Raw genomic sequence first — 27,139 nt, 5'->3', positions numbered from 1 at the left:
AAATATGCCCTAAGCCTACGTACCCTTTCAAAATTAAAGTCATACTTTTCTGCAATCATTGCAGCGTTGTCAATCGCAGCGAAAATCTCACACAATTGCTTCACGTTCAGTTCCTGGATGACTTCACTTTTAAGCCGTTCACTACTGTGTTCAGCTTCAATTGTTAATCCTTTCCTCTTCATCAGCTCTTCATCTCTCAGTTCTTGGTCATGGGATGCCAAAACCTCTTCATTATCTTTGTCAACTTCCACAAACCCTTAGCCAAACTCGCTATATCCTTACTTTGTTCACCACAATCAAAACGCTTAATTATGTCTAGTTTTACGCTAAGTGTAACACCCTTACGCACTCTTTTAGGCTTTTCCAATACCTTAGAACTCATCTTGTTAACGGATGCACAAAATAAATCGACATAAAGCACAGGTGCTCACAGGCACGTGTTTAAGCAACGCCGGCTAGAATGCAGTTCCAGGGGAGGAGCTTGGCTGCTCGGCGAGCATGCTGCCTTTTTTCGTAACAGTGAAAAAACCTTTTGTTAGCGAAAACAGATAACTAATGTAGGTCTTTCGTAATAGCGAGATGTGGTAAAGCGAATGTTCGAAAAACGGGGGACACCTGTACCTGCTTATTTCTAACTGTGTTACAGGATCATCTACCTTATTCTGTATACTGTGTGCATTCAAATATAACACCTTCAGTCCTGCATTCATCACCCTTTTTCAAATTTGACTCCATGTTATTGGAAGTTAAATTCTTATCTCTTCCTAAATTTTTTCTTATTATTTATTCAGGAGGCTTTTGTAATCTCTCCTCCACTCTTATTCCTTACTTTCCCAAACTGTTGAAAACACCCCCCTCCACCCAGACTATTTAAGGACAAACTTTAACCCATTCCACTTACTGCAATTTTGCTCTACCAATGGTCTATCCTTCCTCACAGTCTCATTACATGTTACATCTTCTTATATACAAACTGCCCAATCACTCCAGTTACCATCCCCCTGCCAAATTAGTTTAAACCCTCCCCAACAGCTCTAGCAAACCTGGTCGAGGGGAATTGATCACCCTCAATTTCTGGTGTAACCCATCCTTTTTGTGCAGGTCATAGCTTCCCCAGATGAGATTCCATGGTCTAGAAATCTGAAACCTTACACCCTGCACCAATTCTTCAGCCACACATTCATCTCCCAAATCATCCTATTCTTACCCTCACTGGCACGTGGCACAGACAACAATCCAAAGTTTAATAGCCTTGAGGTCCTGCTTTTCAGCTTTCTACCTAACTCCTTATATTTTCTCTCGCTATCACCATTGTACTTCTCGTCTCCCCACTTCCTTTCTGAGTCATGGAGGCAGACTCAGTGCCAGAGATCGGATCACTGCAGCCCTCTCTGTTAGTTCTCACCCAATCCCTCCCCCCCCCCCCAACAGTGTTCAAAGTGGTATAATTATTATTGAGGGAAATGGCCACAAGGCTATTCTGCACTTTGTCTATTCCCTATCCTTTACAGTCACCCAGCTACCTGCCTCCTGCAACTTAGGGGTGTCTACCTTCCTGTAGCTCCTATCACCTCTTCATTCTCCCGTACAAGCCGAAGATCATCCAACTGCAGCTCAGTTTCCTAACACAGATTGTAAGAAGCTGCATCTGGATGCACTTCATGCAGATGTAGTTATCAGGGAGACCAGGAATCTCCTAAAATTCCCATATCTCACATGAAGAACACAAGTGACGCTGGACCAATTCACACTGCACCAGCTATGCACTAAGAAAGAAAGAAACTTACCAGAAACTTAAGTAGAGCCTTCACCACTTCTCTCCTTGCTTAAGCCAAACTCCATTTTGTTTGCCCTTGCCAATTCAATTGCCTAATAAATCTGCTGAAAAGTCCCAAATATGCCCGCTTACAGTCTTGCGCTGGCTCACCAAAACAAGTGACTGCTGGTGATGACTGAAGCCCACCCCGCAGTGAAGTGTAGTGGAACCTAGTTGAGGAGTAGCTTATCCAGCATAATGGAAGACTAATTGCCTCTAAAGTGTAGAGTTTTTATTGTGTTAACAGAATTTGTTGGAATAATCCACATAACTTGAGATTTCTATTGCACTGTAGAAAATGGATGTTAATAAAGGTAAACAGGTTAGGGTGAGAAGAAATGGTCCTCAGATTAATGTGCAATTCAAATAGCAGCATACACTATTTAGTAGTACTAGATTACTTAGACAAATTTCTTCTTTTCCAGATATTATTAGCAGAACAATATCCTTAACATCTTACAAAGTAATAACTCTGATTTGAAATGTTTAATTTCATTAGTATAAATTTTGATTTATTGGATTTTATAATAGTTAGGTGTTAATTGTTTTGCTACTTTTACCAAAGCAAATCTGCAAATTCTAAAGCAAAATTTTCCTTGCTGTATATTTGAAATAAGTATTTTTCAAATGAAATCCTTCAGCCCGTTTTTCCTATTGTAGAGACATAAGAGATTCTGTAGATACTCGAAATCATGAACAACACACAAAATGCTGGAGGAACTCAGCAGGTCAGGCATCTTCTATGGAGGGAAATAAACAGCAAACTTTTCAGGCTGAGTCCTGAAATAGTGTCTTGGCCCAAAGGTCATCAGTTTATTGCCCTTCATAGATGCTGATTGACCTGCTGAGTTTCTCCTGCATATTGCGTGTGTTCAGTTGCTTTAATTTTTCATTTGCCTTTCCTATATGTTCCTTACGTGCTTTTTATTTACATTCTGTGAGAGGAATTAACATTTTGTGTTGTGATTTCCCCTCCAATTTTTTCTACACAATTTGCGTGTGCTATCTTCTAATTTTCAATTTGTCATCTTCTGAGTTGCCTTTCGTTATTGCATTTAACTATTCACATCTTTATAATTCTTGGACTTTATAATGCATTGGTCTATGAAAGACAGATCACAATCTGACATCAGTGGTGCTCAGTCTAGTTGGCCTTCCTCTAGAAGAATGTTAATATCTTTACAGATTCTGCTTGATTTACTGTTCCCCCATTAACTGTTTCTGTAATTAACTTGTTTCCTTGATATCAGGTAGAGTTGGTAGAACATTTCGTAATACTCAAGTGGGTGAACTGCATAACAAAGGAATAATCGAATGGAATCCAGACGAACTTGCCCTGGGTCCAGAACCCGAAGAGGTTATTCAAGAAAATGTCTCAAACTCCCAAGACCTGGTCGAATTCACATACCATGAACTAAAAGATGCTCGTTGGTTTTATGATACACCTGGCATCATAAAACAGGACTGTGTAAGTAGAATGGCAAATTGACGATTGATTTGCAAAAGTTCTGTCATTTTATATTCCTGTTACTGCCGTTGATATGCAAAAGTGCTGAACCTTTTCTGCAAGACTCATATGTAAGAATGTAATGACTGGAGGTCTTGTCAATTGTACTAATATAGAAAATAATTTGGATACTTAGTCCTAATATCAACCATGTTCTCTCTGGAGATGGACTACAGAGAAAGGTAAAGAATAACTTATCTTCTGAGGATCAACAACATCTTGGCTGGCTGTGGTAGTGGTTTGCAAGTACAGATATCAATTATAATCGACATTTTGATAACAAACTCCACCATCTTTATCAGAGATGATATCTAGGCATGTCTAGTGCAGTGGTATTTATACCTCGTAGTCCATCCCTCCTGATCGGTTAGTTCTCATCCAGTCAGCTTTCCACTCTCTCACCTTGTTTACAATCGAATTCCAGTTCTTACTTGGAATGAAACCATCATCTTTATTAAAATTCTTTTCCTCCAGTTTTATTTCAATGGTTTCCTTTGCCAGGTGGTCCCAAAATTGTGTGTTTAAACAATAACCACAATCCAGCTGAACCCTGAGGCCATAATGGTCAGTTTTGTCATGGTGTCCCTGTTCACAAGAGTTCCCTTTAAGGGCAGCTTGGTCCTCCTGTGGTCAAATTTGATAAGGGTACCACTGACCTTTTTGAACACACCCTTACATCAACATACTTTCTCTATAAGGGGAGCTACTATGAACAAATGGATGAACTGGCCATAGGATCACACTTGTCGCCAACTATTGCTAATTTCTACATGGACGACTTTGAAGAAAGGGCTCTGAGTTCATTGCCTTTACCCCCCCCCCTCTCCCCATGCTTCTTCAGATATGTCGATGACACTTTCATAGTGTAGCCTTGTGGACTCCAGGCACTCCCAACAGTTCCACAACCATCTGAACAGTATACATCCAAGCATTCAATTTACAATGGAGATGGAGAAGAATGGTTGCCTCCTGTTTCTGGTCATTCTAATATAGAAACTGGACAGTAGACTCAGACATGTTGATATCAGAAACCCACTCACACGGACTTATACCTCAACAATAACAGCCATCATCACCTGTCCCAATGTAGAGCAGTTCTTTCAACTTTGATTAACTGTGCAAAAACTATTTTGGACCCGGAGAGTATCCCCAAGGAAATAAGATGATTACGCACTATGTTCCTACAGAATGGTTACAAGGTGTAGGAAATCAGTCGGGCCCTTAAAAGGGCCGACGGAAAAAGCAGGAAACCTAACAACAAGGAGGAACCTGTTGCTACTGTCTGTTTTTCATATATTTCCATGGTTTCTAGAAGGAATACCAGGACCCTGAAGAAATACTCAATGAAGGAAACTCAAATCACAGCTATGTGGGTCAAAGATGACCTGGGACTCAGGTCAGCTGGTGTTTACACGATTCCCTGTGAATGCGGAGCAATGTAAATCCGCCAGACAGGACACACGGTGAAAACACACATCGAGGAGCCCAGGAGGTGAATCTGTTTGTGTTACCTAGAGAAATTGGCGGTAGCAAAATAGCCATAGGATTGACTTCATTGACACAAAACTGCTGTGTGGCGCGAGTTGTTTTTGGGACCGCCTGGTAAAGGAAGCCATTGAGATAAAACTAGAGGAAAAGGATTTTAACAAAGGTGAAGGTCTCGCTCTACGTAGGAACTGGAGTTCAATTGTAAAAAAAGTGGGAGAGCAGAAAGCTGATTGGATAAGGACAAGCCAATCAGGAGGGATGGACTGTAGGAGTATAAATACTACCAGACTAAACATGCCCAGGCTTCATCTCTGATGAAGATGGCAAAGTTTGTCATTTATAATTGATACCTGTACCTGGCTGGAAGCCTGAGAAATGTTTATTCATCATATATGCTGGGAAAGTACTAGATCTTTTTTTACTTAGGTTATAAATCTTTGGAAATCACTATACAGGAAGTTTCAATTCAATTGTTAAGCATATTGTTTATTTTTCAAAAGGAGAAGTAGTGGAATTAGGTATTGCTAAAGATAGTAGACTTGTATATACACAAGATCAGCCATATTCTCTTTGAAAGGCAAAAAAAGTATCGTAGTTGTTAGCGTGACGGGGCTTCAGAGTTCAGTTCCGGTGTCGTCTGTAATTTGTACATCCCTCCCATGAATGCAGAGGCTTCATCCTGGTGCTCTGGTTTCATCCCACAGTCCAAAGACGTACTTGCCCAATAATTAGGCCAGGGTTTAACTGGTGGGTTTCTAGGTGGAGCAGCTTATGAGGCCAGAAGGCCCTGTTCTGTGCTGTATCTCTAAATAAAATAAAGTACATAATGTGTTTGTCTTGTTCTTAATTTATGTTCAGAAGCTGTAGATGCACGAATGCATGCTTGTTTGCAGTGTTGAAGTATGTTTGCTTGTTGTGCTGTAGTTCAGGAATACCTTGCTGCTGTGATTAATTTTGTTAACTAGTTTATCCTTCTGGGTAATGTATTGAAAGAGATACACCACAAGACTTAAATAAATTTTGAGCAGAACTCAAAGTTTTCTCCTCTACACCTTGAGTACTGTGATTCTGATAGCAAGGTCTGTGTTGTGGTGTTTGAATGTAATTGTTTTCTTAAAGTACAACAGGAATTGGAAGCAAGATGCGGGAGGACATAAAAATCATGTTTTTAATCACGTTCCAGGATATTTAAATGTAGAATTCTGTCTAGATACTAATGTAAATGATCTGAGAAGTATCTGCTGATCACATAAGTGTGGAGAGAGTCACCTCAAAACCCAGTGATGGAGACGCACAACCTCAGGTGTACAGCCTAAGATATGGCATGCAGAAAGCTGTAAGCAGTTGTTTAAGAGATGACTATGTTCATAATTTTCCACAATAAATAATGTTAGGCTCTTGGAGAGTAATTTTCCCTGAATCAGATAAAGGAAGAAATACAAAACAGGTGCCTGAAAGAGAGAAATTGTTCATGTACATTTATGAATGCTCACTGTACTCAACTAAATGCAGGCTGTTTGAGTTTTAGTAATTGCAGAATGGTGGTGAGGCCTCCATCGGTCAGGGGCAGCCATGGATGTTGTGTCCTAGCTGTCTAGATATGCAAGTCTGAGCAGTACAATATGGAGGGCAACCTGTTGCCCATGCAGCAATCTCCTCCTCTCCATGCATCTGATGAACCCAAAGGAGCTGCAGAGACCGATACAGTTTGGTACCTGCAGCATCACAGGAGTTGCCAGGCAGCATTGAACTCAACGTACGACTGCCTTAGAGGCTCCAGCTATGGATTTTTCCCTCGGTGTTTATTACTGAAGCCCTCCCCATGAGTGGGTATAGCTGCAAAGCAGCAGAAGTTTAAGATCCGAGATTTCCTTCTCCTTGATGAGCTGCCAATCATAGCTGACGAGCCCTATCTCCCTGAAGTGACTGGCATCAGTAACCCGCCTTTGACCAGTAGAAACGGTTCCACTGGGCTTAGTAACTAAGCCACTCGTGAAGGCCAAGAGCAGGACTTGGTTGTCAGGCAGAATGATAACATCGGGAAAAATATTACATTTATTTTGCCTACATCATTTTCCAAAGAACTTCAAAGCTAATGAATTACTTCTAACAAAAATTTCTAAAAATCGGTTTGGTTTTTAGCAAGTAGGATCCTGCAAGTAGCAGACAATTATTTAATGATGCAGAAGTAAATAATTGCATCAAGGGAAAATATTTTTCTTTTAATTACATTTTCTTTTGTAGATATTAAATCTACTTACAAGTCAAGAGTTGAAGGTGGTGATGCCATCCTCTGCTATCATCCCTCGAACGTTTGTACTGAAGCCAGGAATGGTACTCTTTCTGGGTGCTCTCGGTCGTATTGACTTTGTGAAGGTAAAAACTTGGAATTCTCATATAACACCAGCTAGAGTTTGTAGGTTTGTACAAGTACAGGTGAAAGTCTTGACCTGAAACCTGGACTGATAATTTCGCTGCATAAATGCTGCCTGACCATCTGAGTTTCTTCAACATTTTGTGTTTTGCATCAGGTTTCAGTGTCTGCAGCTCTTTGTCTCTAGAATTTGTATATGCCTTTTAAAAGAATAAGTTTTCCAGGGCTCTTCACAAGCAGAAATTTAATGGAGCTTCAGTCCATGTGGATTTGTTTATCTGTTACACCAAATATTAAGTAATCTAATCAACCCCAACTATGCATTCATGTTTTAAATGATTTTTACATCACATCAAAATGAGATGTTTAAACCCAGGCATGTTTTTTAAGAAGTACATAATCAATTACTATTGTCATCTTATCTTTTGATCCATATTGGAATCAGTAATATTATTGACATTTTTTGCCTCTTCCCTCTTGTAATATTTTTTTAACTCTTCCATCTTTGCATTGTTTGTTTTATTCTCTTATCAACTTTATTATTTAGTCCTGTACGATGTTTAAAATGTAAACAAGAGTGTACAACTGTACTTTGGAGTTTGTACACATTGTGCCAGGCACGTTTGACTATCTGAGTGATTGCAATATGGAGAATTTGTAAAATGTCATTCAGGTCTGAAGTTAATAGTAAGTTGTTGTTTTATTGAGACCCTTGGTTTTTGTACTGATTTGGCCTTGGAGGTAAAAAAATTGTTCAATATAATTAAAATAGGGACACATTTCATGGAAGTACATTCAATTATCACTTTTAGTTACACCTGCACACCCGCTGATTAATGCAAATATCTATTCAGCCGATCATGGCAGCAATTCAATGCATAAATGCATGCAGACATGGTCAAGAGGTTCAGTTGTTGATCAGACCTAACATCAGAATGGGGAAGAAATGTGATCTAAATGACTTTGTCTATGGAATGATTGTTGGTGCCAGATGGAGCGGTTTGAATATTTCAGAAACTGCTGATCTCCTGGCATTTTCACTCACAACAGTCTCCAAAGTTTACAGAGAATGATGCAAAAAATGAAACATTCAGTAAGCAGTAGTTCCGTGGGCGAAAATACCTTGTAAGTGAGAGATCAGAAGAGAGTAGCCAGCTTGATTCAAGCTGACAGGAAGACGACAGTAACTCAAATAACCACATGTTACAACAACAGTGTGCAGAAGAGTATCAGTGAATGCACAACACATTGAACCTTGAAGTGGTTGGGCTAGAGCAGCAGAAGACTACAAACAAATACTCAATGACCACAAATACATAATGACCTCTGAGCTTAGATTGAGACTCAGAGGTGAGCTGTATTAAGATAGTTCATAATCAGATTCTGTGTTTGAGCAGACTTGAAGGGATGGCCTACTGTTGTGGGTTGAGGGTTAAAGGTGAAAAGGTTAAGAGGATCACCAGGGGAATTTCTTCAGTGAGGTTCATGAGAGTGTGGAACAAGCTGCTAGTGCAAGTCGTGCATGCCAGCTCAATTTCAACATTTAAGAGGAGTTCAGATAGATACATGGATAGCTGTGATCCTGGTGCAGGTTGATGGGAGCAGGGCAATTTAAATGGTTTGGCACGGACTAAATGGGCCAAAGGGCCTGTTTCTGTGCTGAACTTTTCTATGACTCTATGCTTCCTAAGAGACTTCATGCCTCATGTAACTTTTAGTTAAAATGATACTGTAACACATTACTGTAGGATATCAGTGCAGATTTACAGTATATGCTCATATCTCTGACATGGTGACAAATACTGTGTTTACTGTGGCTCAGTACACAGCAGCTAAGGTCAGTCACAGTGTTTGAATAATTAGAAGTAGAAGGGAAAGTATAATAAAATTCCTTGACTGAGTAGAATGAATGACATGGGAAACAGGTGAAGAGAATTCTTTTTTAAAAGTGAGTTGACACCAAAATGTTCTGATAGTGGTGTTCTAGACAAGGGTCAATCCCCTCACCAAAATATGTGTGTTGCCAGCATAACCTATCTGATAGATAATGGGAAGTGGTTCAAAGTCAGGAAGTTGTTCATGCCTGTGCTCAAGGTCAGTACTGCAAAGTCTAAAATAGGAAAATGACATGCGTCTTCATTGAACTCTGAATTGGCTCTGACAGATCTGCTGAATGTTTCTAGCATTCCAGCTCTTATTTACTTTAATTTGCATTTTGTTGCTTTTGTTATTTTTATTTTAAAGAGAACCTTGTTTTAAGGCATTTTCATTACCTCCTTCCAGGGTGAAGACTCAGCCTGGTTTTCAGTTGTTGCTTCCAACAAGATTCCAGTCCATATTACAAGCCTTGAAAAAGCAGATGCAATCTATAAAAAACATGCTGGAAGTGTACTGCTTGGGGTAGGTCAAAACTCTACCAAATCTGCATGGTGTGCTGTCAAAATAAAAATTGGTACTTTTACTATTGGTTGCTATTGGATTTGTAGTACACAAATGTGGCCAAGATAGCCTACAATTTGCATACAACTGATACCAGTTGTGTTGGCGATGTTATACAGTCATGGCCAATCTACTGAAGGAATGAAAATATATAGGCAGGAGTATATATTGTTTCCTTCTAGCATGTTCCGACATTTTATTCCATGTTTTATTATGTAATTCTGTACAGCCTCCCTGTGTCAGTTTGCCTTGGGTGCTCCGCTTTCCTCCCACATTCCAGTGCAGGACTGGGTGGGTTGATGGTCACTGTAAATTGTCCCATGGTTAGGTTAGGGTTAATCAGGTTTATCAGGGGTTACACAGCGTGGCTCAAAGGGCTAGATGGGCTTACACCACGTTGTATCACTAAATAAAATAAACTAAATAAAACTGGATTAGCTAATTTGCAGATGTCATCAAGATATGGGCAAGGAAGACTATCATAACTTGCAATGTGACCTGGACCAGCTGGAAAAATAGCCTGGAAAATGGCAGATGGAATTCAATGCAGACAAGTGTGAGGTGTTGCACTTTGGTGAGACCAACCAGGGTGGATCTTACACAGTGAACGGTAGGGCATTGAGGAGTGTGGTAGAACAAAGAGATCTGGGAGTACAGGTGCATAATTTAGGTCACAGGGTCATAAAGAGAGCTTTTGGCACATTGGCTTTCATAAGTCAAAGCATTGAGTACAGGAAATGGGATGTTATGTTGAAATTGTATAAGATATTGATGAGGCCTAATTTGGAGTATTGTGTGCAGTATTGGTCACCTACCTAAGGAAAGATGTAAATAATCTTGAAAAAGTACAGAGAAAATGTACAAGGATGTTCCTGGGTCTAGAGGACCTGAGTAAAAAGGAAAGATTGAATAGGTTAGGATTTTATTTCTTGCAACATAGAAGATTGAGAGAAGATTTGATTGACATATACAAATTATGTGAGGTATAAATAGGGTAAATACAAGAACATTTTTTCCACTTAGGTTGGGTGGTCATGGGTTAAGGGTGAAAGGTGAAATGTTTAAGGGGAACATAAGGGGAAACTTCACTCAAGAGGGTTCTGAGAGTGTGGAATGAGCTGCCAGCCCAAGTGGTGCACACTAGATGGAGTTCAATGTTTAAGAGAAGTTTGGACAGCAGGGATATGGAGGGCCATGGTCTGGGTACAGGTAGGCAGGTGTAGGCAGATTAAATAGCACAGACAAGATGGGCTGAAAGGCCTGTTTCCGTATCTCCTTGTCCTTATCTTTTTGTAAGGTCAGAATCAGAACAGATTCAATATCATCGGCATATGTTGTGAAATTTGTTAACTTTGTGGCAGCAGCTGTACATGAAAAATATAGAAAACTCTGCATTACAGTAATGCTATCTGAAGGTAGAGCCTTCCTATGAAACCATTCGTAAGCCGAAATGCCATAAAGCGAAGAAGCAATGACCATTAATTTAAATGGAAACTTTTTGAGCGTTCCCAGACCCAAAAAAAAACCTACCAAATCCAACCAAGTAACACATAAAACCTAAAGTAACACTAACGTATAGTAAAAGCAGGAAATATATGATAAATATACAGCCTATATAAAGTAGAAATATTGTATGTATGGTGTAGTTTCACTTATCAAAATTGGGAAGACAGCGAGCCAAAATCAATTTGGAGGAAAAAAAATGGCACATGCACACCTAAGCACGTACATGTGTACACACACAAGTGCTCGCACAAGACTTCACGGTCATGATAGTCTTTCTCGGGGTAAACACGTATAAAGCAGGCATCGTTTTTCGTAAAACCGAAAATCCTCTTTGGTTAGTGAAAACAGGTACTAATGTAGGTCTTTCGTAACAGCGGTCTGTCGTAAAGTGAACGTTAGAAAAACGGAGGCCACCTGTATATTAAATAGTTAAATAAGCAATGCAAAAATAGAAATTTTAAAAAAGTAGCGAGATAGTGTTCATGGGTTCAATGGCCATTTCAAAATCAGATGGCAGTGGGGAAGAAGTTCCTGAATTATTGAGTATGTGCTTTCAGGCTTCTGTACCTCCTTCCTGATGGATAACAATGAGAAGAGGGCATGTCTTGAGTGGAGGGGGTATCTAATAATAGATGCAGCCTTCTTAGGGCACTGCTCCTTGAAAATGTCTTGGATACTACAGAGGCTATTACTCATGATGGAGATGACTAATTTTACAACTTTCTGCAGCTTACTTTCATCTTGTGTAGTAGCCCCCGACCCCATCCCCCCATACTGGACAGTGATGCAACCTATCGGAATGTTCTCCACAGTACACCTGTAGAAGTTTGACTGTTTTTGATGACAAACCAAATCTCCTCAAACTCCTAATGAAATATAGCCATTGTCTTCCTCCTTTGTAGCTGGCTCAATATGTTGGGATAGGGTGAGGTCCTCAGAGGTATTGACACTCAGGAACTTGAAATTGCTCACTCTCACCATTTCTAATCCTTCTATGAGATTTGGGTTGTGCTCCCTCCTAGTACCTTCCTGAAGTCCACAATCAGCTCTTTGGTTTTACTGATGCATAGTGCAAGGTTGTCACTAAGACACACTCAGCTAACTGGAATATCTCACTCTTATAGACCCTCTGAAAATCTGAAATTCTGCCAACAATTATATAAGTTTGTATATAACTATAATATATACAAACCCCATTTCCAGAAAAGTTGGGATATTTTCCAAAATGCAATAAAAACAAAAATCTGTGATATGTTAATTCACATGAACCTTTATTTAACTGACAAAAGTACAAAGAAAAGATTTTCAATAGTTTTACTGACCAGCTTAATTGTATTTTGTAAATATACACAAATTTAGAATTTGATGGCTGCAACACACTCAGCAAAAGTTGGGACAAAGTTAAAATAAGATTGAAAAGTGCACAGAATATTCAAGTAACACTGGTTTAGAAGACTCCACATTAAGCAGGCTTATTGGTAGCAGGTGAAGTATCATGACTGGGTATGAAAGTAGCGTCCATCAAAGGCTCAGTCTTTGCAATCAAAGATGGGTCGTGGCTCACCCCTTTGTGCCAAAATTCGTGAGAGAATTGTTAGTCAGTTCAAAAGGAACATTTCTCAAAGCAAAATAGCAGAGAATTTAGGTCTTTCGACATCTACAGTACATATTGTGAAAAGATTCAGAGAATTCAGAGACATCTCAGTGCGTAAAGAGCAAGGTCGGAAACCACAAATCACTGTTGAATGTGCGTGATCTTCGAGCCCTCAAGCGGCACTGCCTAAGAAACCATCCTGCTACTGTGACAATTATAGCCACCTGGGCTCAGGAGTACTTTGGAAAACCATTAACACAGTCGCTGCATCCAGAAATGCAACTTGAAACTGCATTACGCAAGGAGGAAGCCATACATCAACTCTATGCAGAAACGCCGGCGAGTTCTCTGGGCCCGAACTCATCTCAGATGGACTGAAAGACTGTGCTGTGGTCAGATGAGTCCACATTTCAGCTAGTTTTCAGAAAAAACAGGCGTCAAGTTCTCCGTGCCAAAGATGAAAATGACCATCCTGATTGTTATCAGCGAAAGGTGCAAAAGCCAGCATCTGTGATGGTATGGGGGTGCATCAGTGCCCACAGCATGGGTGAGTTGCATGTACGTGAAGGTACCATTGACTCTGAGGCGTATATTAGGATTTTAGAGAGACATATGTTGCCATCAAGATGACATCTCTTCCTGGGACGTCCATGCTTATTTCAGCAGGACAATGCCAGACCACATTCTGCATGGGCTACAACAGCGTGGCTTTGTAGACACAGAGTGAGTGTGCTTGACTGGCCTGCTGCCAGTCCAGATCTATCTCCTATTGAAAATGTATGGCGCATCATGAAGAGGAGAATCAAACAATGGAGACCACAGACTGTTGAGCAGCTGAAGTCTTATATCAAGCAAGAATGGACAAAATTTCCAATTGCAAATCTATTACAATTAGTATCCTCAGTTCCAAAACGATTAAAAAGTGTTATTAAAAGGAAAGGTGATGTAACACAATGGTAAACATGCCTCTGTCCCAGCTTTTGTTGAGTGTGTTGCAGCCATCAAATTCTAAATTTGTGTATATTTACAAAATACAATTAAGTTGGTCAGTAAAACTATTGAAAATCTTTTTTTTGTACTGTTATCAGTTAAATAAAGGTTCACGTGAATTAACATATCACAGATTTTTGTTTTTATTGTATTTTGGAAAATATCCCAACTTTTCTGGAAATGGGGTTTGTATTTATATATAGATGTATAAATAATAATTATATAACTCAATATATAAGTTTGCTGATGACACCACAATTGTAGGCCATATCTTGGGTAATGATGAGTCTGAGTACAGAGAGGAAATTAAGAACCTGGTGGCATGGTGCGAAGACAATAACCTATCCCTTAATATCAGCAAGGCGAAGGAATTGGTTGTTGACTTCAGAAGGAGTAGCGGACCGCATGATCCCATCTACACCGGTGGTGCGCAGGTGAAACAAGTCAAAAGCTTTAAGTTCCTCAGGGTGAATATCACAAATGACCTGACTTGGTCTATAGAGTCCTCTGCCAAGAAGGCCCACCAGTGCTTTTACTTCCTGAGAAAGCTGAAGAAATCTGGCCTGTTCCCTAAAACCCTCACTAATTTTTATAAATGCACTGTAGAAAGCATTCTTCTCGGGTGCATCACAACCTGGTAGGGAAGTTGTCCTGTCCAAGACTGGAAGAAGCTGCAGAAGATCATGAACTCAGCCTAGCACATCACACAAGCCAATCTTCCATCCTTGGACTCACTTTACCCCGCACGCTGTCGGAGCAGTGCTGCCAGGATAATCAAGGACACGACCCACCCAGCCTACACACTTTTTGTCCCTCTTCCCTCTGGAAAAAGGTTCAGGAGCTTGAAGATTCATACGGCCAGATTTGGGAACAGCTTTTTTCCAACTGTGATAAGACTGCTGATCGGCTGACCCGGATCCGGGCCATACCTTCCAAATATCCGGACCTGACTTGCACTACCTTACTTTCCCTTTTCTATTTTCTAATTATGATTTATAATTTAAATTTTTATTATATTTACTTTGATTTGTACTTCAGGGAGCGCGAAGCACAGAATCAAATATCGCTGTGATGATTGTACACTCTAGTATCAATTGTTTGGTGACAATAAAGTAAAATTGTTGAATCATCAACAAATTTATAGATGGCATTTGAGCTATGCCTAGCGACACAGTCTTTGTGTAGAGAGAGTAAAGCAGTGGCAAAACACACATCCCTGAGTTTACCAGTGTTGATGATCAGTGAGGGGGAGGTGTTATTACTAATCCACACAGAGTGTGGTCTTCCAGTTAGGAAATCAAGGAACCAGTTGCAGAGTCCCAGATTCTGTAGCTTTTCATTCAGGACTGCAGGAATGATGGTGTTCAGCACTGAGCTATAGTCAATAAACAGCATAGTGTTTGTACTGTCCTGGTGATCCAAGGTCACATGGAGGGTCATTGAGATCACGTCTGCTGTAGATCTATTGTGGCGATAGGAAATTGCAGTGGGTTCAGGTCATTGCTCAGGCAGGGGTTGATTCTAGCAATGGCCAACCTCCCAAAGCATTTCATCACCATAGATGTGGGTGCGACTGGACGATAGTTGTTAAGGCAGCTCACCCTGCTCTTCTAGTGCACTGATATAATTGTTACCCTTTTGAAGCAAGTGGAAACTTCCAACCACAGCAACGATAGATTCAAAATGCCTTTGAATACCCCTGCTTGTTGATTGGCACAAGTTTTCAGAGACATACCGATACTCTATTGGGACCTGTCACCTTGCAAGGGTTCACCCTCGTTTGGCATTTGTTGTGTTTTGGTTACATTTAGTTTTCAGGGTAAACTACACTATAACCATAACCATATAACAATCACAGCACGGAAACAGGCCATCTCGGCCCTCCTAGTCCGTGCCAAACTCTTAATCTCACCTAGTCCCACCTACCCGCACTCAGCCCATAACCCTCCACTCCTTTCCTGTCCATATACCTATCCAATTTTACCTTAAATGACACAACTGAACTGGCCTCTACTACTTCTACAGGAAGCTCATTCCACACAGCTATCACTCTCTGAGTAAAGAAATACCCCCTCGTGTTTCCCTTAAACTTCTGCCCCCTAACTCTCAAATCATGTCCTCTCGTTTGAATCTCCCCTACTCTCAATGGAAACAGCCTATTCACGTCAACTCTATCTATCCCTCACAAAATTTTAAATACCTCGATCAAATCCCCCCTCAACCTTCTACGCTCCAATGAATAGAGACCTAACTTGTTCAACCTTTCTCTGTAACTTAAGTGCTGAAACCCAGGTAACATCCTAGTAAATCGTCTCTGCACTCTCTCTAATTTATTGATATCTTTCCTATAATTCGGTGACCAGAACTGTACACAATATTCCAAATTTGGCCTTACCAATGCCTTGTACAATTTTAACATTACATCCCAACTTCTGTACTCAATGCTCTGATTTATAAAGGCCAGCGTTCCAAAAGCCTTCTTCACCACCCTATCTACATGAGACTCCACCTTCAGGGAACTATGCACTGTTATTCCTAGATCACTCTGTTCCTCTGCATTCCTCAATGCCCTACCATTTACCCTGTATGTTCTATTTGGATTATTCCTACCAAAATATAGAACCTCACACTTCTCAGCATTAAACTACATCTGCCAACGTTCAGCCCATTCTTCTAACTGGCATAAATCTCCCTGCAAACTTTGAAAACCCACCTCATCCACAACACCTCCTACCTTAGTATCATCGGCATACTTACTAATCCAATTTACCACCCCATCATCCAGATCATTTATGTATATTACAAACAACATTGGGCCCAAAACAGATCCCTGAGGCACCCCGCTAGTCACCGGCCTCCATCCCGATAAACAATTATCCACCACTACTCTCTGGCATCTCCCATCTAGCCACTGTTGAATCCATTTTATTACGCCAGCATTAATACCTAACGACTGAACCTTCTTAACTAACCTTCCATGTGGAACTTTGTCGAAGGCTTTGCTGAAGTCCATATAGACTACATCCACTGCCTTACCCTCGTCAACATTCCTCGTAACTTCTTCAAAAAATTCAATAAGGTTTGTCAAACATGATCTTTCACGCACAAATCCATGCTGGCTACTCCTAATCAGATCCTGTCTATCCAGATAATTATTAATACTATCTCTCAGAATACTTTCCATTAATTTACCCACCACTGATGTCAAACTGACAGGTCTATAATTGCTAGGCTTACTTCTAGAACCCTTTTTAAACAATGGAACCACATGAGCAATACGCCAATCCTCCGGCACAATCCCAGTTTCTAATGACATCTTAAAGATCTCAATCAGAGCTCCTGCTATTTCTACACAAACTTCCCTCAAGGTCCTGGGGAATATCCTGTCAGGACCCGGAGATTTATCCACTTTTAAATTTCTTAAAAGCGCCAGTACTTCCACCTCTTTAATTGTCATAGGTTCCATAACTTCCTTACTTGTTTCCCACACCTTACACAATTCAATATCCTTCTCCTTAGTGAATACCGAAGAGAAGAAATCGTTCAAAATCTCTCCCATCTCCCTCGGCTCCACACATAGCTGACCACTCTGATTCTACTATTCTTAATTCCCTTCTCTCCTCACTCCACCCACCAACTTTCTCCAACTCCCTATATTTTGCTTTTCCTCATTGGCTTTGATTCTTTGCGCAGCTCTGATTCCACAGCTATATTCTGCCTCCATAGTAAAGTGGCTTCATTCTTAAATGGAACGTGTAAATTTCCGGTCTAACTTATAAACATTAAACAAGTGTCATGGCCCACACGGACCCTTATACCCCACACCCCATCCCCCATCCCATGACCCATTTTGAAAACTTGATCTCTACAAAATGAAAATACAAAATTATGCTTTGTTCTAAGATCATGATTTAAATGTGGAAATGGTCTAAGATGGAAGTGGTTGTGGAGACTGAAGGATTATTTGTTTGTCAACCCAATCTCTAAAGCTGCATTTAACTTAATTCAGTAGATATAAATGGATGATTAAAAATTGGGGTACTATGGTATTCAGTTGGCAAAAGGATGATTTCAGAGCTGGGGAAAGATGCTGGTTATCAACCCTGTACATTAAATTGCTTCTAAACTTACCTGCTTTGTCTACATTTCCACTAGGTTCCTATTGGTGATGAGGAGAGAATGAAAAATTTCCCCCCTCTGGTATCCCAGGATATTGAATTGGATGGAATTGGAACCCTTGAGGCTGTTGCTGACATAAAATTTTCTTCAGCAGGTGCTGTCCTTTAATTGTATTTTGACATGTTTAAAATAACACATCCGTACAGGTTACAATTGCATTGTTGCATGATCAGCTATACTTCATGATATCCATACAATAGATATCAGACTGGAGCACTCATGACATAGCTAAAGGGAAAAAAATCAAAAATTGTACTTCCATTGATAAAGATCTTTCGATATAACTGTGTTTTCTTTGTGAACTAGGTGAATATGCATCTGTGGGAGACAAACCAATCACCTTAAAGTTGTTATTACTGCAAATAAATTGTGTTGCCTATAAATTAATCTACTATGGATTAAATAATTACAAGAAATACCCAGTATTGTACTATAATAAGACAATATCGTCGCTTGAGTTACTAGGCAATTCCCCTGCCAGTGAGCCAGACTCCCATTGTCATTCTGTGTACTACAGCAAATACATTGCTGCCCCAACGATGGTTTCAGGATTCCAGATTAAAGATTCTTCTAAATCAATACAATTAGAAGGTACTAGCTACTGTGAATAGCATAGCTTGATTTTAAATATATTCTGCTATTTTAAATCACACACCCATGTTCTTCTGAATTTAGGAATTCATATTTTCCTGGTGTTATTCTTGGGTTTGCTTTGCTTTCATTGCTAATAAAAGGGAAGAGCCTACCTCTTGATCATGCAATTTTAATTTTAACATCTGGTTTGTGTGTGCTACTTTTCTCCTTATCAAGAAAAGAACTTATGCTAAACATTGTGTACACCAGATGAACCATCAACAACGATACAGTGTCTGCATTTGGAACTACAGAAGCAGCAGTACGAGTATTTGAGCTGTCTGCTATATATGCAGTTATTTATATAGAAATCACAGGTGTTCTTGTCAAAGTATGGCTTATTTGAAGTGATAGACCTTGATACTTTGAGAGCATGATATTGTTTAATAATAAGTCTTGGATATTCAAGGGTAGATAAAATGTAGATTTTATTAAATAGTATCGTGGTGGAAACCCTTACATTGGTGCAGAATAGTGATTTATGTTCAGTGTCAGCTTTGTATACTATGATCGTTGTAGAACTTATGTCTATTAATGTAAGACACCTAGGCTACTGAGCATCTCCTGCATTCTGTTTATTTCTGATTTTTCATCATCTTCAGTATTTTGATACTGGTTTTGTGAAAACATTGGCAGAACCCAAGTACTATGACATTTACAATAAAAACATAGAAAACCTACAGCACGATACAGGCCCTTCAGCCCACAGAGTTGTGCGGAACATGTCCCTACCTTAGAAATTACTAGGCTTACCCATAGCCCACTATTTTTCTAAGCTCCATGTACCTATTCAGGAGTCTCTTAAAAGACCCTATCATATCTGCCTCCACCACTGTCTAAGTAAAAAGCTTACCCCTGACATCTCCTCTGTACCTACTCCCCAGCACCTTAAACCTGTGTCCTCTTGTGACAACCATTTCAGCCCTGGGAAAAAGCCTCTATCAACACGATCAATGCCTCTCATCAGCTTACACATCTCTATCAGGTCACTTCTCATCCTCCGTCACTCCAAGGAGAAAAGGTATTATTTTTGTTTGGGATGAGAAATTAGTAGTCCTGTGTAAATTATCCTTGTATTCCCAGAGCATCTATTGATGTCTAAGCCTATGCACAGATGAGGAAAATGTTAGATTGAAGGAAGGGGGAAATTCAAATTGATGGCTTTATCACTTCCTGCTGTATTTCAAGTGTAAACAGATGAACTGAAATGGCTGGATGTTGGGGGTTATTTACTGGAGTGTCAAATGCTTATAGGTGGAATAATGTATTTTTAAAACTCTTTGCATACAAAGAATTTTGGTAAATTTGCTGTAGATTGGAGGGATGAAATTGGATATGGACTGAACACAGGAAATTGGGACAAGCTGGGTGAGCACCTGTTCAGTACAGACTCATGCATCTATATTGTGTTGCTCTATGGCTGTAACATAAATGTCTAATCTCATGTTTGCTCTTTTTTAAGGCTGGGTTGCAGTGACTGCACATCCAAAGGATAAGATTCACCTTCGAGCATATACTCCTGCTGGAATTGGCTTAATGGTTGAGAAGCCACCTCTCCTTCCATTTATTGTTGGGGTTAAAGGAGAACGAATAAGAAAAACCCCAGCTTATAAACTTAAAAAGCCATTGCCATTTGTTCAAAACTTTGCAGCCCACTAGAGGAATGTGACTGTGGCATACTTATAAAAATGACTTACAGAACTGTTTGTTGAAACTCTGAATGTGCAGGCTTCATTTTTTTTTGTAATTTTGAAAGTAAGCTTGTTAGGTTATCAGCAATATCTGTACTGATAATGTTGGAGTGCTGTACTTTTGACAGAATTGAGAATAAATGAATGTACAAAATCACAGCAATCTGCTAAACAAAACTGATGAATGGGACAGAGCAGTGTTCTATAGGGATTTAAATGTAGAGGCTCCAACCATTAATTGTGCTATAGTTCAATCCTCCAGAGCTGATTGCAATGTGATATCCATTAGACTTCTTGGACTGTAGGAACATCCTCATGCATTTTGCCCTTTAACTATATTTAGCTACTCCAATTAGATATTCACTGTATCTAACTTGTGGCACAAAGCTAATACTGCGTAGCAGGCCAAAAAGTTCTTTAGTTTGACCCAACCATAAGACCTTCATCCACATATTTGCAGTATCTTCCACATGATGCTTTGCAAAGTTTTTATGGGAAAGGACATGCTTTTTGTTTAAGCCTGTGCTTCCGCCTTGCCACTCTTCCATAAATACCCTTTTTGTACAAGGCCTTGGATTGTGAAGCCACAAACTTCATCTGCACTTGTGACCTCCGACTTCTGCAGCTTACTTGTTGGCATCACAGTAGCCTAAAGTGCCAATTTCATCCGGAGGCTAAGTTTAGAGGGACGGCCTGACCTAGGCAGTGTGGCTGTGGTTTCATTATTTTCCCCACTTTTTCACAATGTACTGTACTAAGCTTCGTGGTATGTCCAGTACCTTTGAGATGACTTTGTACCCTTCCCCAGATCTGTGCTTCTCTATTATCATTTCCTGACTTGCCTTGAGTGCTCTTTTGTCTTCATTTTGGTTTGGTCTTTTGAAAATCTTCCATTACAGAGAGAGGGTATTTATCCTTGGGAATTTATTGAAAACAGGTGATCCTCAAATTTTCTACCTCAACAAATTGGGTGAGTTGATAAGGTAAATTACAAAGGGGATGAATACTTTTTCAGCCTCGCAATTTTGATTTTTAATTTTTAGTAAATTGTTGGTAGGTTTTGGAATTTCTCTATTGATTTGACATGATGCACAATATTTATAGATGAGCTTAAAATCCTACTTTAATATATTTAAAATTTAGAAAATGAGACAGTAAAATGTGAAAATGGTTGTGGGGCTGAATACTTTTTCAAGGCTACATAGAAAGGACCCATTGTCCATTAGTAGGCAGGAATGATATAGATTGGCAGGTCGAATGATGTTCCAGCAACAGTCTTGAACTTGCCATCATCAAGACCAAGGAATTGATTGTGGACTTCAGGAATGGGAAGACAGGAGAACACATATCATTAATTATTAAGTGAACAGCAGGGGAAAGAACGAGCAGCTTCAAGTTCCTGAGTGTCAAGGTTTGAAGATCTGTCCTGAACCCAACATAGTATTGCAATTAAAAGAAGATGAGCCAGTGGCTAAATTTCATCATTAGTTTTAGGAGATTTGGTACATCACTAAAGACAAGTAAATTTCTATAGATGTACCATGAAGAGCATTCTCACCAGTTGCATCACTGTCAGATGTAGAGGTGACAATGCATAGGATCAGAAAAGGCTGCAGTGTTTTGTAAACTCAGCCAGCTCCATCTTGGGCAATTTTCATCGGTAAGGACTTTCAATGTGTGGGACATGCCTTAGTTTCATTTCTACCTTCAGGGAGATGGTACAGGAGCCTGAAGACACGACGTTTAGGAATGGTCCATGAATGGTCTGCTTTGCTCTCTGTTTGCACTACTTATTTTCTTTTTGTATTTCTTACTGTAACAGTTTTTATATATTTTGCATCGTACTGCTGCCAATAACAACAAAATCAAAGTATGTCATTGATAATAAACCTGATTCTAATTACTGTCATTCCCTTTATATTCATTTGTCTATTTAAAATCCTTGGAAACTCTACTAAAATGCAACTTCCACTACTACACTCATTACAGACACCCACCATTCACTGCATAAAACAACTTACCACTCATATCACCTTTAAACTTACTTAAAACCATGTTCTGTAACTACCTTAAGGAAAGGATTTTGATCATCCACCCTATCTATGCTCTCAATTGCAAAAAAAAAGACTATTAGATCTCCTTTCGGCCTCTGACACTCCAGAGAGAGCAACCCAAGTTTGTCCAAACTTGCCACCTGCTCATACCCTCTAATCCAGGCAGCATCCTGGTATACCTCTTCTGCAATCTTTTTACAGTCTTCATATCCTTCCAATGATGGGATTAGCAGAAATGCACACAATGCTTGAAGTGTGGCCTGGCTAAAGTTTTTTATGGCTGCCCACAACTTACTTATAGCTAACATTCCCCCCCCCCCCCCACACACACACACCATCGCATGCCACACACCTTTACTACCTCATGTACCTGCAAGCCACTTTCAATGCCATTGAATACTATTAACTTTAACTTCCTCCTTTCATTTGATCTCCCAAAATGCAACATTAATACTCCTTTACATTGTTCAGTTTCATCACAAACTTGCTAATGCACCTATCAACATTTTCATCCAAATCTCATATATTAGATATATATACTGTGTCTGTATGTAATATATAAATAAAACGGAAGTTCCAGCACAGATACTTGTAGAATACATCATGTACCTCCAGCCAGAATAACAGCCATTTAGCCAATTCGCTTTTATCTTCTGGATCAATTTACCAGTAGAGACTTTATCAAATGCCTTCCTAAAATCAACGTAGATAATATTTCCTGTCTTACCTTTGTTGAGCTTTTTTTGAGGCAACAAAGGTACTTAATCAAGTTTGTACCTCATGAACTGCTCCACACAAGGCTATGCTGACTGTACCTAAGCAGCCTGTGCATTTCTAAATGCACATAAATTCTGTCTTGAAGTATCACCTTAAGTAATTTCCCTAACTAACATGAGACTCTGATTTATAATTACCTGGGTTATCATTATTTCCCTTGAACGTTTGCTACTCTCCAATCCTCCAAGTCCTCGCCTGTTGCTAGTAAAACACAAAGATCTTTGTCAAAGTCCAGCAACCTCCTTACCTGCTTCGTTCAGTATTCTGGGATAAACTATATGCCACCAGACCCTGCAATTTATCCATCTTAATGCTTTTAGAAGACCCAGCATTATCTCCAAAATAATCTCAAAATATCCCAGCACATTAGCATGCCCAACTCTGTTTTCACTGTCTTTCAAATCATTCTCAGTAAATACCGATGCAAAGTACCTATTTAGTGATTAATATGATTTGCAAGTTTAATTAAATTTAACTAGTATGAGACAAGCCTCTTCGAGAGTGTGCAAGTACAGAGGTTGGTGGTCTCCAGTGATTAAGCAAAAGTAACATGTTTTTGTTACATGGGAATGGAGTATAAGAAGACTCACTTTGTCTACAACAGAACAATGATAAGACTATACCGGGAACATCGCTCATAGTTTTGATCTTATATAGAAGGTAGATGTACATACTTGCCTTTAGTGATGATGCAGCAACAAATATACACCATTGCTGGTCTACTGATCTGGTGCTCTCAGTGCAGCCGCCTTTACATCCAGAAGGCCTAACATAGACGAGGCAAACAATTAATTTAGCAACTTCGCTCTGTCTGCCACAACAGATGGGATTTCCTAATGTCCACCCATTTTAATTCTACTTTCCATAACAGATAGGTGTAGAATTAGGCCCATTTGAGTCTGCTCTACCATTCAATCATGGCTGATCCTTTTTTCCCCTCCTCAGCCCCACTCTCCAGCCTTCTCCCCGTAACCTTTGATGCCATGTCCAATCACGAACCTATCAAGCTCTGCCTTAAATATACCCAAGCACTTGGAATCCACCCTCATCCTTCAAAATTCAAGTAAGTACAGACCCAGCTATCAAACGTTCCTCGTATGATAACCTTTTCATTCCCAGAATCATCCTTATGAACCTCCACTGGACTGTCTCCAATGCCAGCACATCTTTTTTAGGATGAGGAGCCCAAAACTGTTCATAATATTCAAGGTGAGGCCTCACCAGTGCCTTATAAAGGCCGCCAGCATCATCCCCGTGCCGAAGAAGTCTTCAGTGTCCTGCCTCAATGACTACCGTCCCGTTGCACTCACATCCATCATCATGAAGAGTTTTGAGAGGCTCATCATGAGACACATCAAGACCCTGCTGGACCCCCTGCAGTTTGCGTACCATCCCAACCATTCAACAGATGATGCCATTGCCATCACCCTCCACCTGGACAAAACAGACACGTACATTTGAATGTTGATCATAGACTTCAGTTCAGCATTCAACACAATCATCCCTCAGAAAATGATAGGAAAGCTGAGCCTACTGGGCCTGAACACCTCCCTCTGCAACTGGATACTAAACTTCCTGACTGGGAGACTTCGGTCAGTCTGGATCGGAGGCAGCATCTCCAACACCATCACACTGAGCACGGGGGCCCCCCAGGGCTGTGTGCTCAGTCCACTGCTGTTCAGTCTGCTGACTCATGACTGTGCTGCAAGACACAGCTTGAACCATATCATCAAGTTCGCCAATGACACAACCGTGGTGGGTCTCATCAGCAAGAACGACAAGCCAACTTACAGAGAGGGGGTTCAGCAGCTAACAGACTGGTGCAGAGGCAACAACCTGTCTCTGAATGTGAACAAAAGAGATGGTTGTTGACTTCAGGAGGGCATGGAGCGACCACTCCCCACTGAACATCGACAGCTCCTCTGTAGAGATTGTTAAAAGCACCAAATTTCTTGGTGTTAACCTGGCGGAGAATCTCAACTGGTCCCTCAACACCAGCTCCATAGCAAAGAAAGCCCAGCAGCGTCTCTACCTTCAGACATTTACAGACATTTCAGCACCATTACAGACATTTACACTACACGCTGCATCTGCAAACAGCATTATGAAGGACCCCATCCACCCCTCATACAAACTCTTCTCCCACCTGTCATCTGGGAAAAGGCACTGAAGCATTCAGGCTCTCACAACCAGACTACGTAACAATTTCTTCCCCCAAGCTATCAACACTCAATACCCAGAGCCTGGACTGACACCAACTTACCGTCCTCTACTGTGCCTATTGTCTTGTTTATTATTTATTGTAATGCCTGCCTGCACTGTTTTGTGCACTTTATGCAGTCCTGGGTAGGTCTGTAGTCTGGTGTAGTTTTTTTTCTGTGTTGTTTTTAATTTTCCAGCCCTCTGACACCATGCCAGAGTCCAATAACTTTTGAAAGATCATTACTAATACCTCCACAATCACTACCACTACCTCTTTCAGAACCGTAAGTGGAGTTCATCTAGTCGGGTGACCTTAGGTGTCCCCTTAGGTCTTTCAGCTTTGTGAGCACCTTCTCCCTTGTAATAGTAACTGCACTCATTTCTCTTCCCTCACACCCTTCAACATCTGGCACACTGCTACTGATACAAAATACTCATTTAGTTCATCTGCTATCTCTTTGTCCCTCATTATTTCCTCTGGCCTCATTTTCTAGCAGTTCTATATCCACTCTCATCTCTTTTTTTTTTACATACTTGAAAAAGCTTTTACTATCCATTTTGATATTGTTTGCTAGCTTGCTTTCATATTTCATCTTTTCCTTCCTAATGGTTCTAATTGTTGTCTGCAGGGTTTTAAAAGTTTCCTAATCCTCTGTCTTCCCATTAATTTTTCCTGTGTTGTATGCCCTCTTTTGTTTTTCCATTAGCTTTGACTTCCCCTGTCAGCTACGGTTATACTATTTTGTCAATTGAGTATTTCTTCATTTATGGAATACATCTGTCCTGCACCTTCGTCATTTTCTCCCAGTAACTTACATCATTGCTGCTCTGCTGCCATCCCCGCCAGCATCTCCTTCCAGTTTACTTTGGCCAACTCCTCTATCATACCACTTTAATTTCCTTTACTCCACTGAAATACTGCTATGTCAGACTTTACTTTCTCCCTATCAAATTTCAAGTTGAACTCAGTCATATTGTGATCACTGCATTCTAAGGTTCTTTTACTTGAAGTTCCCTAATCACCTCCAGTTCATTACATAATACCCAATTCAGAAAAGCTGATCCCCCAGTTGGCTCAGTAACAAGCTGCTCTAAAAATCAAAGGAACTGGTTGTGGACTACAGAGGTATTGAGACAGGTTAACCCCTATCAACATCAATGGATCTGGGGTTGAGAGAGTAAACTGCTTTAAGTTCCTCAACATCCACATCACTGAGAATCTTGTGTGGTCCTCTTTTACCCCAGATGGTTGAGGAACTTTGTTATGGGCCCCCAGATCCTAAGAACTTTCTACAGGAGCAGAATTGAGAACATCCTGACTGGCTGCATCATTGCCTGGTATGGGAATTGTACCTCCCTTAATCACAGGGTTCTGCAGAGAGTGGTGCAGACAGCCCAGCACATCTGTAGTTGTGAACTTCCCAAACTGCTGCAGCCTTAAAGTGTAGTGATCTTTCACTCCAAGACAGCGGTGATCTATCATCACATTCACTGGCTATTTTTTTGGCTATACTTTTTGGCTATTTAAATTGAGATCCTGTCTTCTCTTCAGGAAAATGTTTTAAAAATACATTGGGAGAATTCAGGTGTTTATATGCGATATATCATATGATATCTGGATAAGTTTAATGATGATGGGTTTAATGTTGTGGGCTGTATAAAAGGGGATGATGAAACAGCATACAGGAGATTGAAAACTTGGCTGAGTGCTGTAATAACAACATCTCACTCAATGTCAATAAGAACAAGGAGCTGCTAGTAAACTTCAGGAGAGGGAAACCAGGAGATCCATGAACCAAAGGCAACATCAGAACCTATTTATGGCCTTTGTCGACCTCTCCAAAGCATTCGACACTGTGCAAAGAGAGCTCTTATGGGATGTACTCCTC

At 40.2% G+C, this 27,139-nt stretch overlaps 1 protein-coding gene across 1 annotated transcript in view; it reads left to right on the top strand.

The window, feature by feature from the left end:
- The window catches only part of noa1 (nitric oxide associated 1), a 46,013-nt gene extending 23,857 nt beyond the window's left edge, over positions 1-22,156 (top strand). The window contains exons 3-7 of the mRNA XM_059970111.1: positions 3,067-3,284; positions 7,056-7,187; positions 9,469-9,585; positions 17,870-17,987; positions 19,989-22,156. Coding sequence (XP_059826094.1) covers positions 3,067-3,284; positions 7,056-7,187; positions 9,469-9,585; positions 17,870-17,987; positions 19,989-20,185 — 782 coding nt within the window. The 3' untranslated portion in view covers positions 20,186-22,156. The remainder of the gene's footprint in view (positions 1-3,066; positions 3,285-7,055; positions 7,188-9,468; positions 9,586-17,869; positions 17,988-19,988) is intronic.
- Positions 22,157-27,139: the final 4,983 nt, after the last annotated feature.

Source organism: Hypanus sabinus, chromosome 5, assembly GCF_030144855.1.
Source record: "Hypanus sabinus isolate sHypSab1 chromosome 5, sHypSab1.hap1, whole genome shotgun sequence".
In the NCBI taxonomy this organism is placed as follows: domain Eukaryota; kingdom Metazoa; phylum Chordata; class Chondrichthyes; order Myliobatiformes; family Dasyatidae; genus Hypanus; species Hypanus sabinus.
The sequence above is the reverse complement of the archived record's forward strand: the minus strand, read 5'-3'. Positions and strand labels throughout refer to the sequence as shown.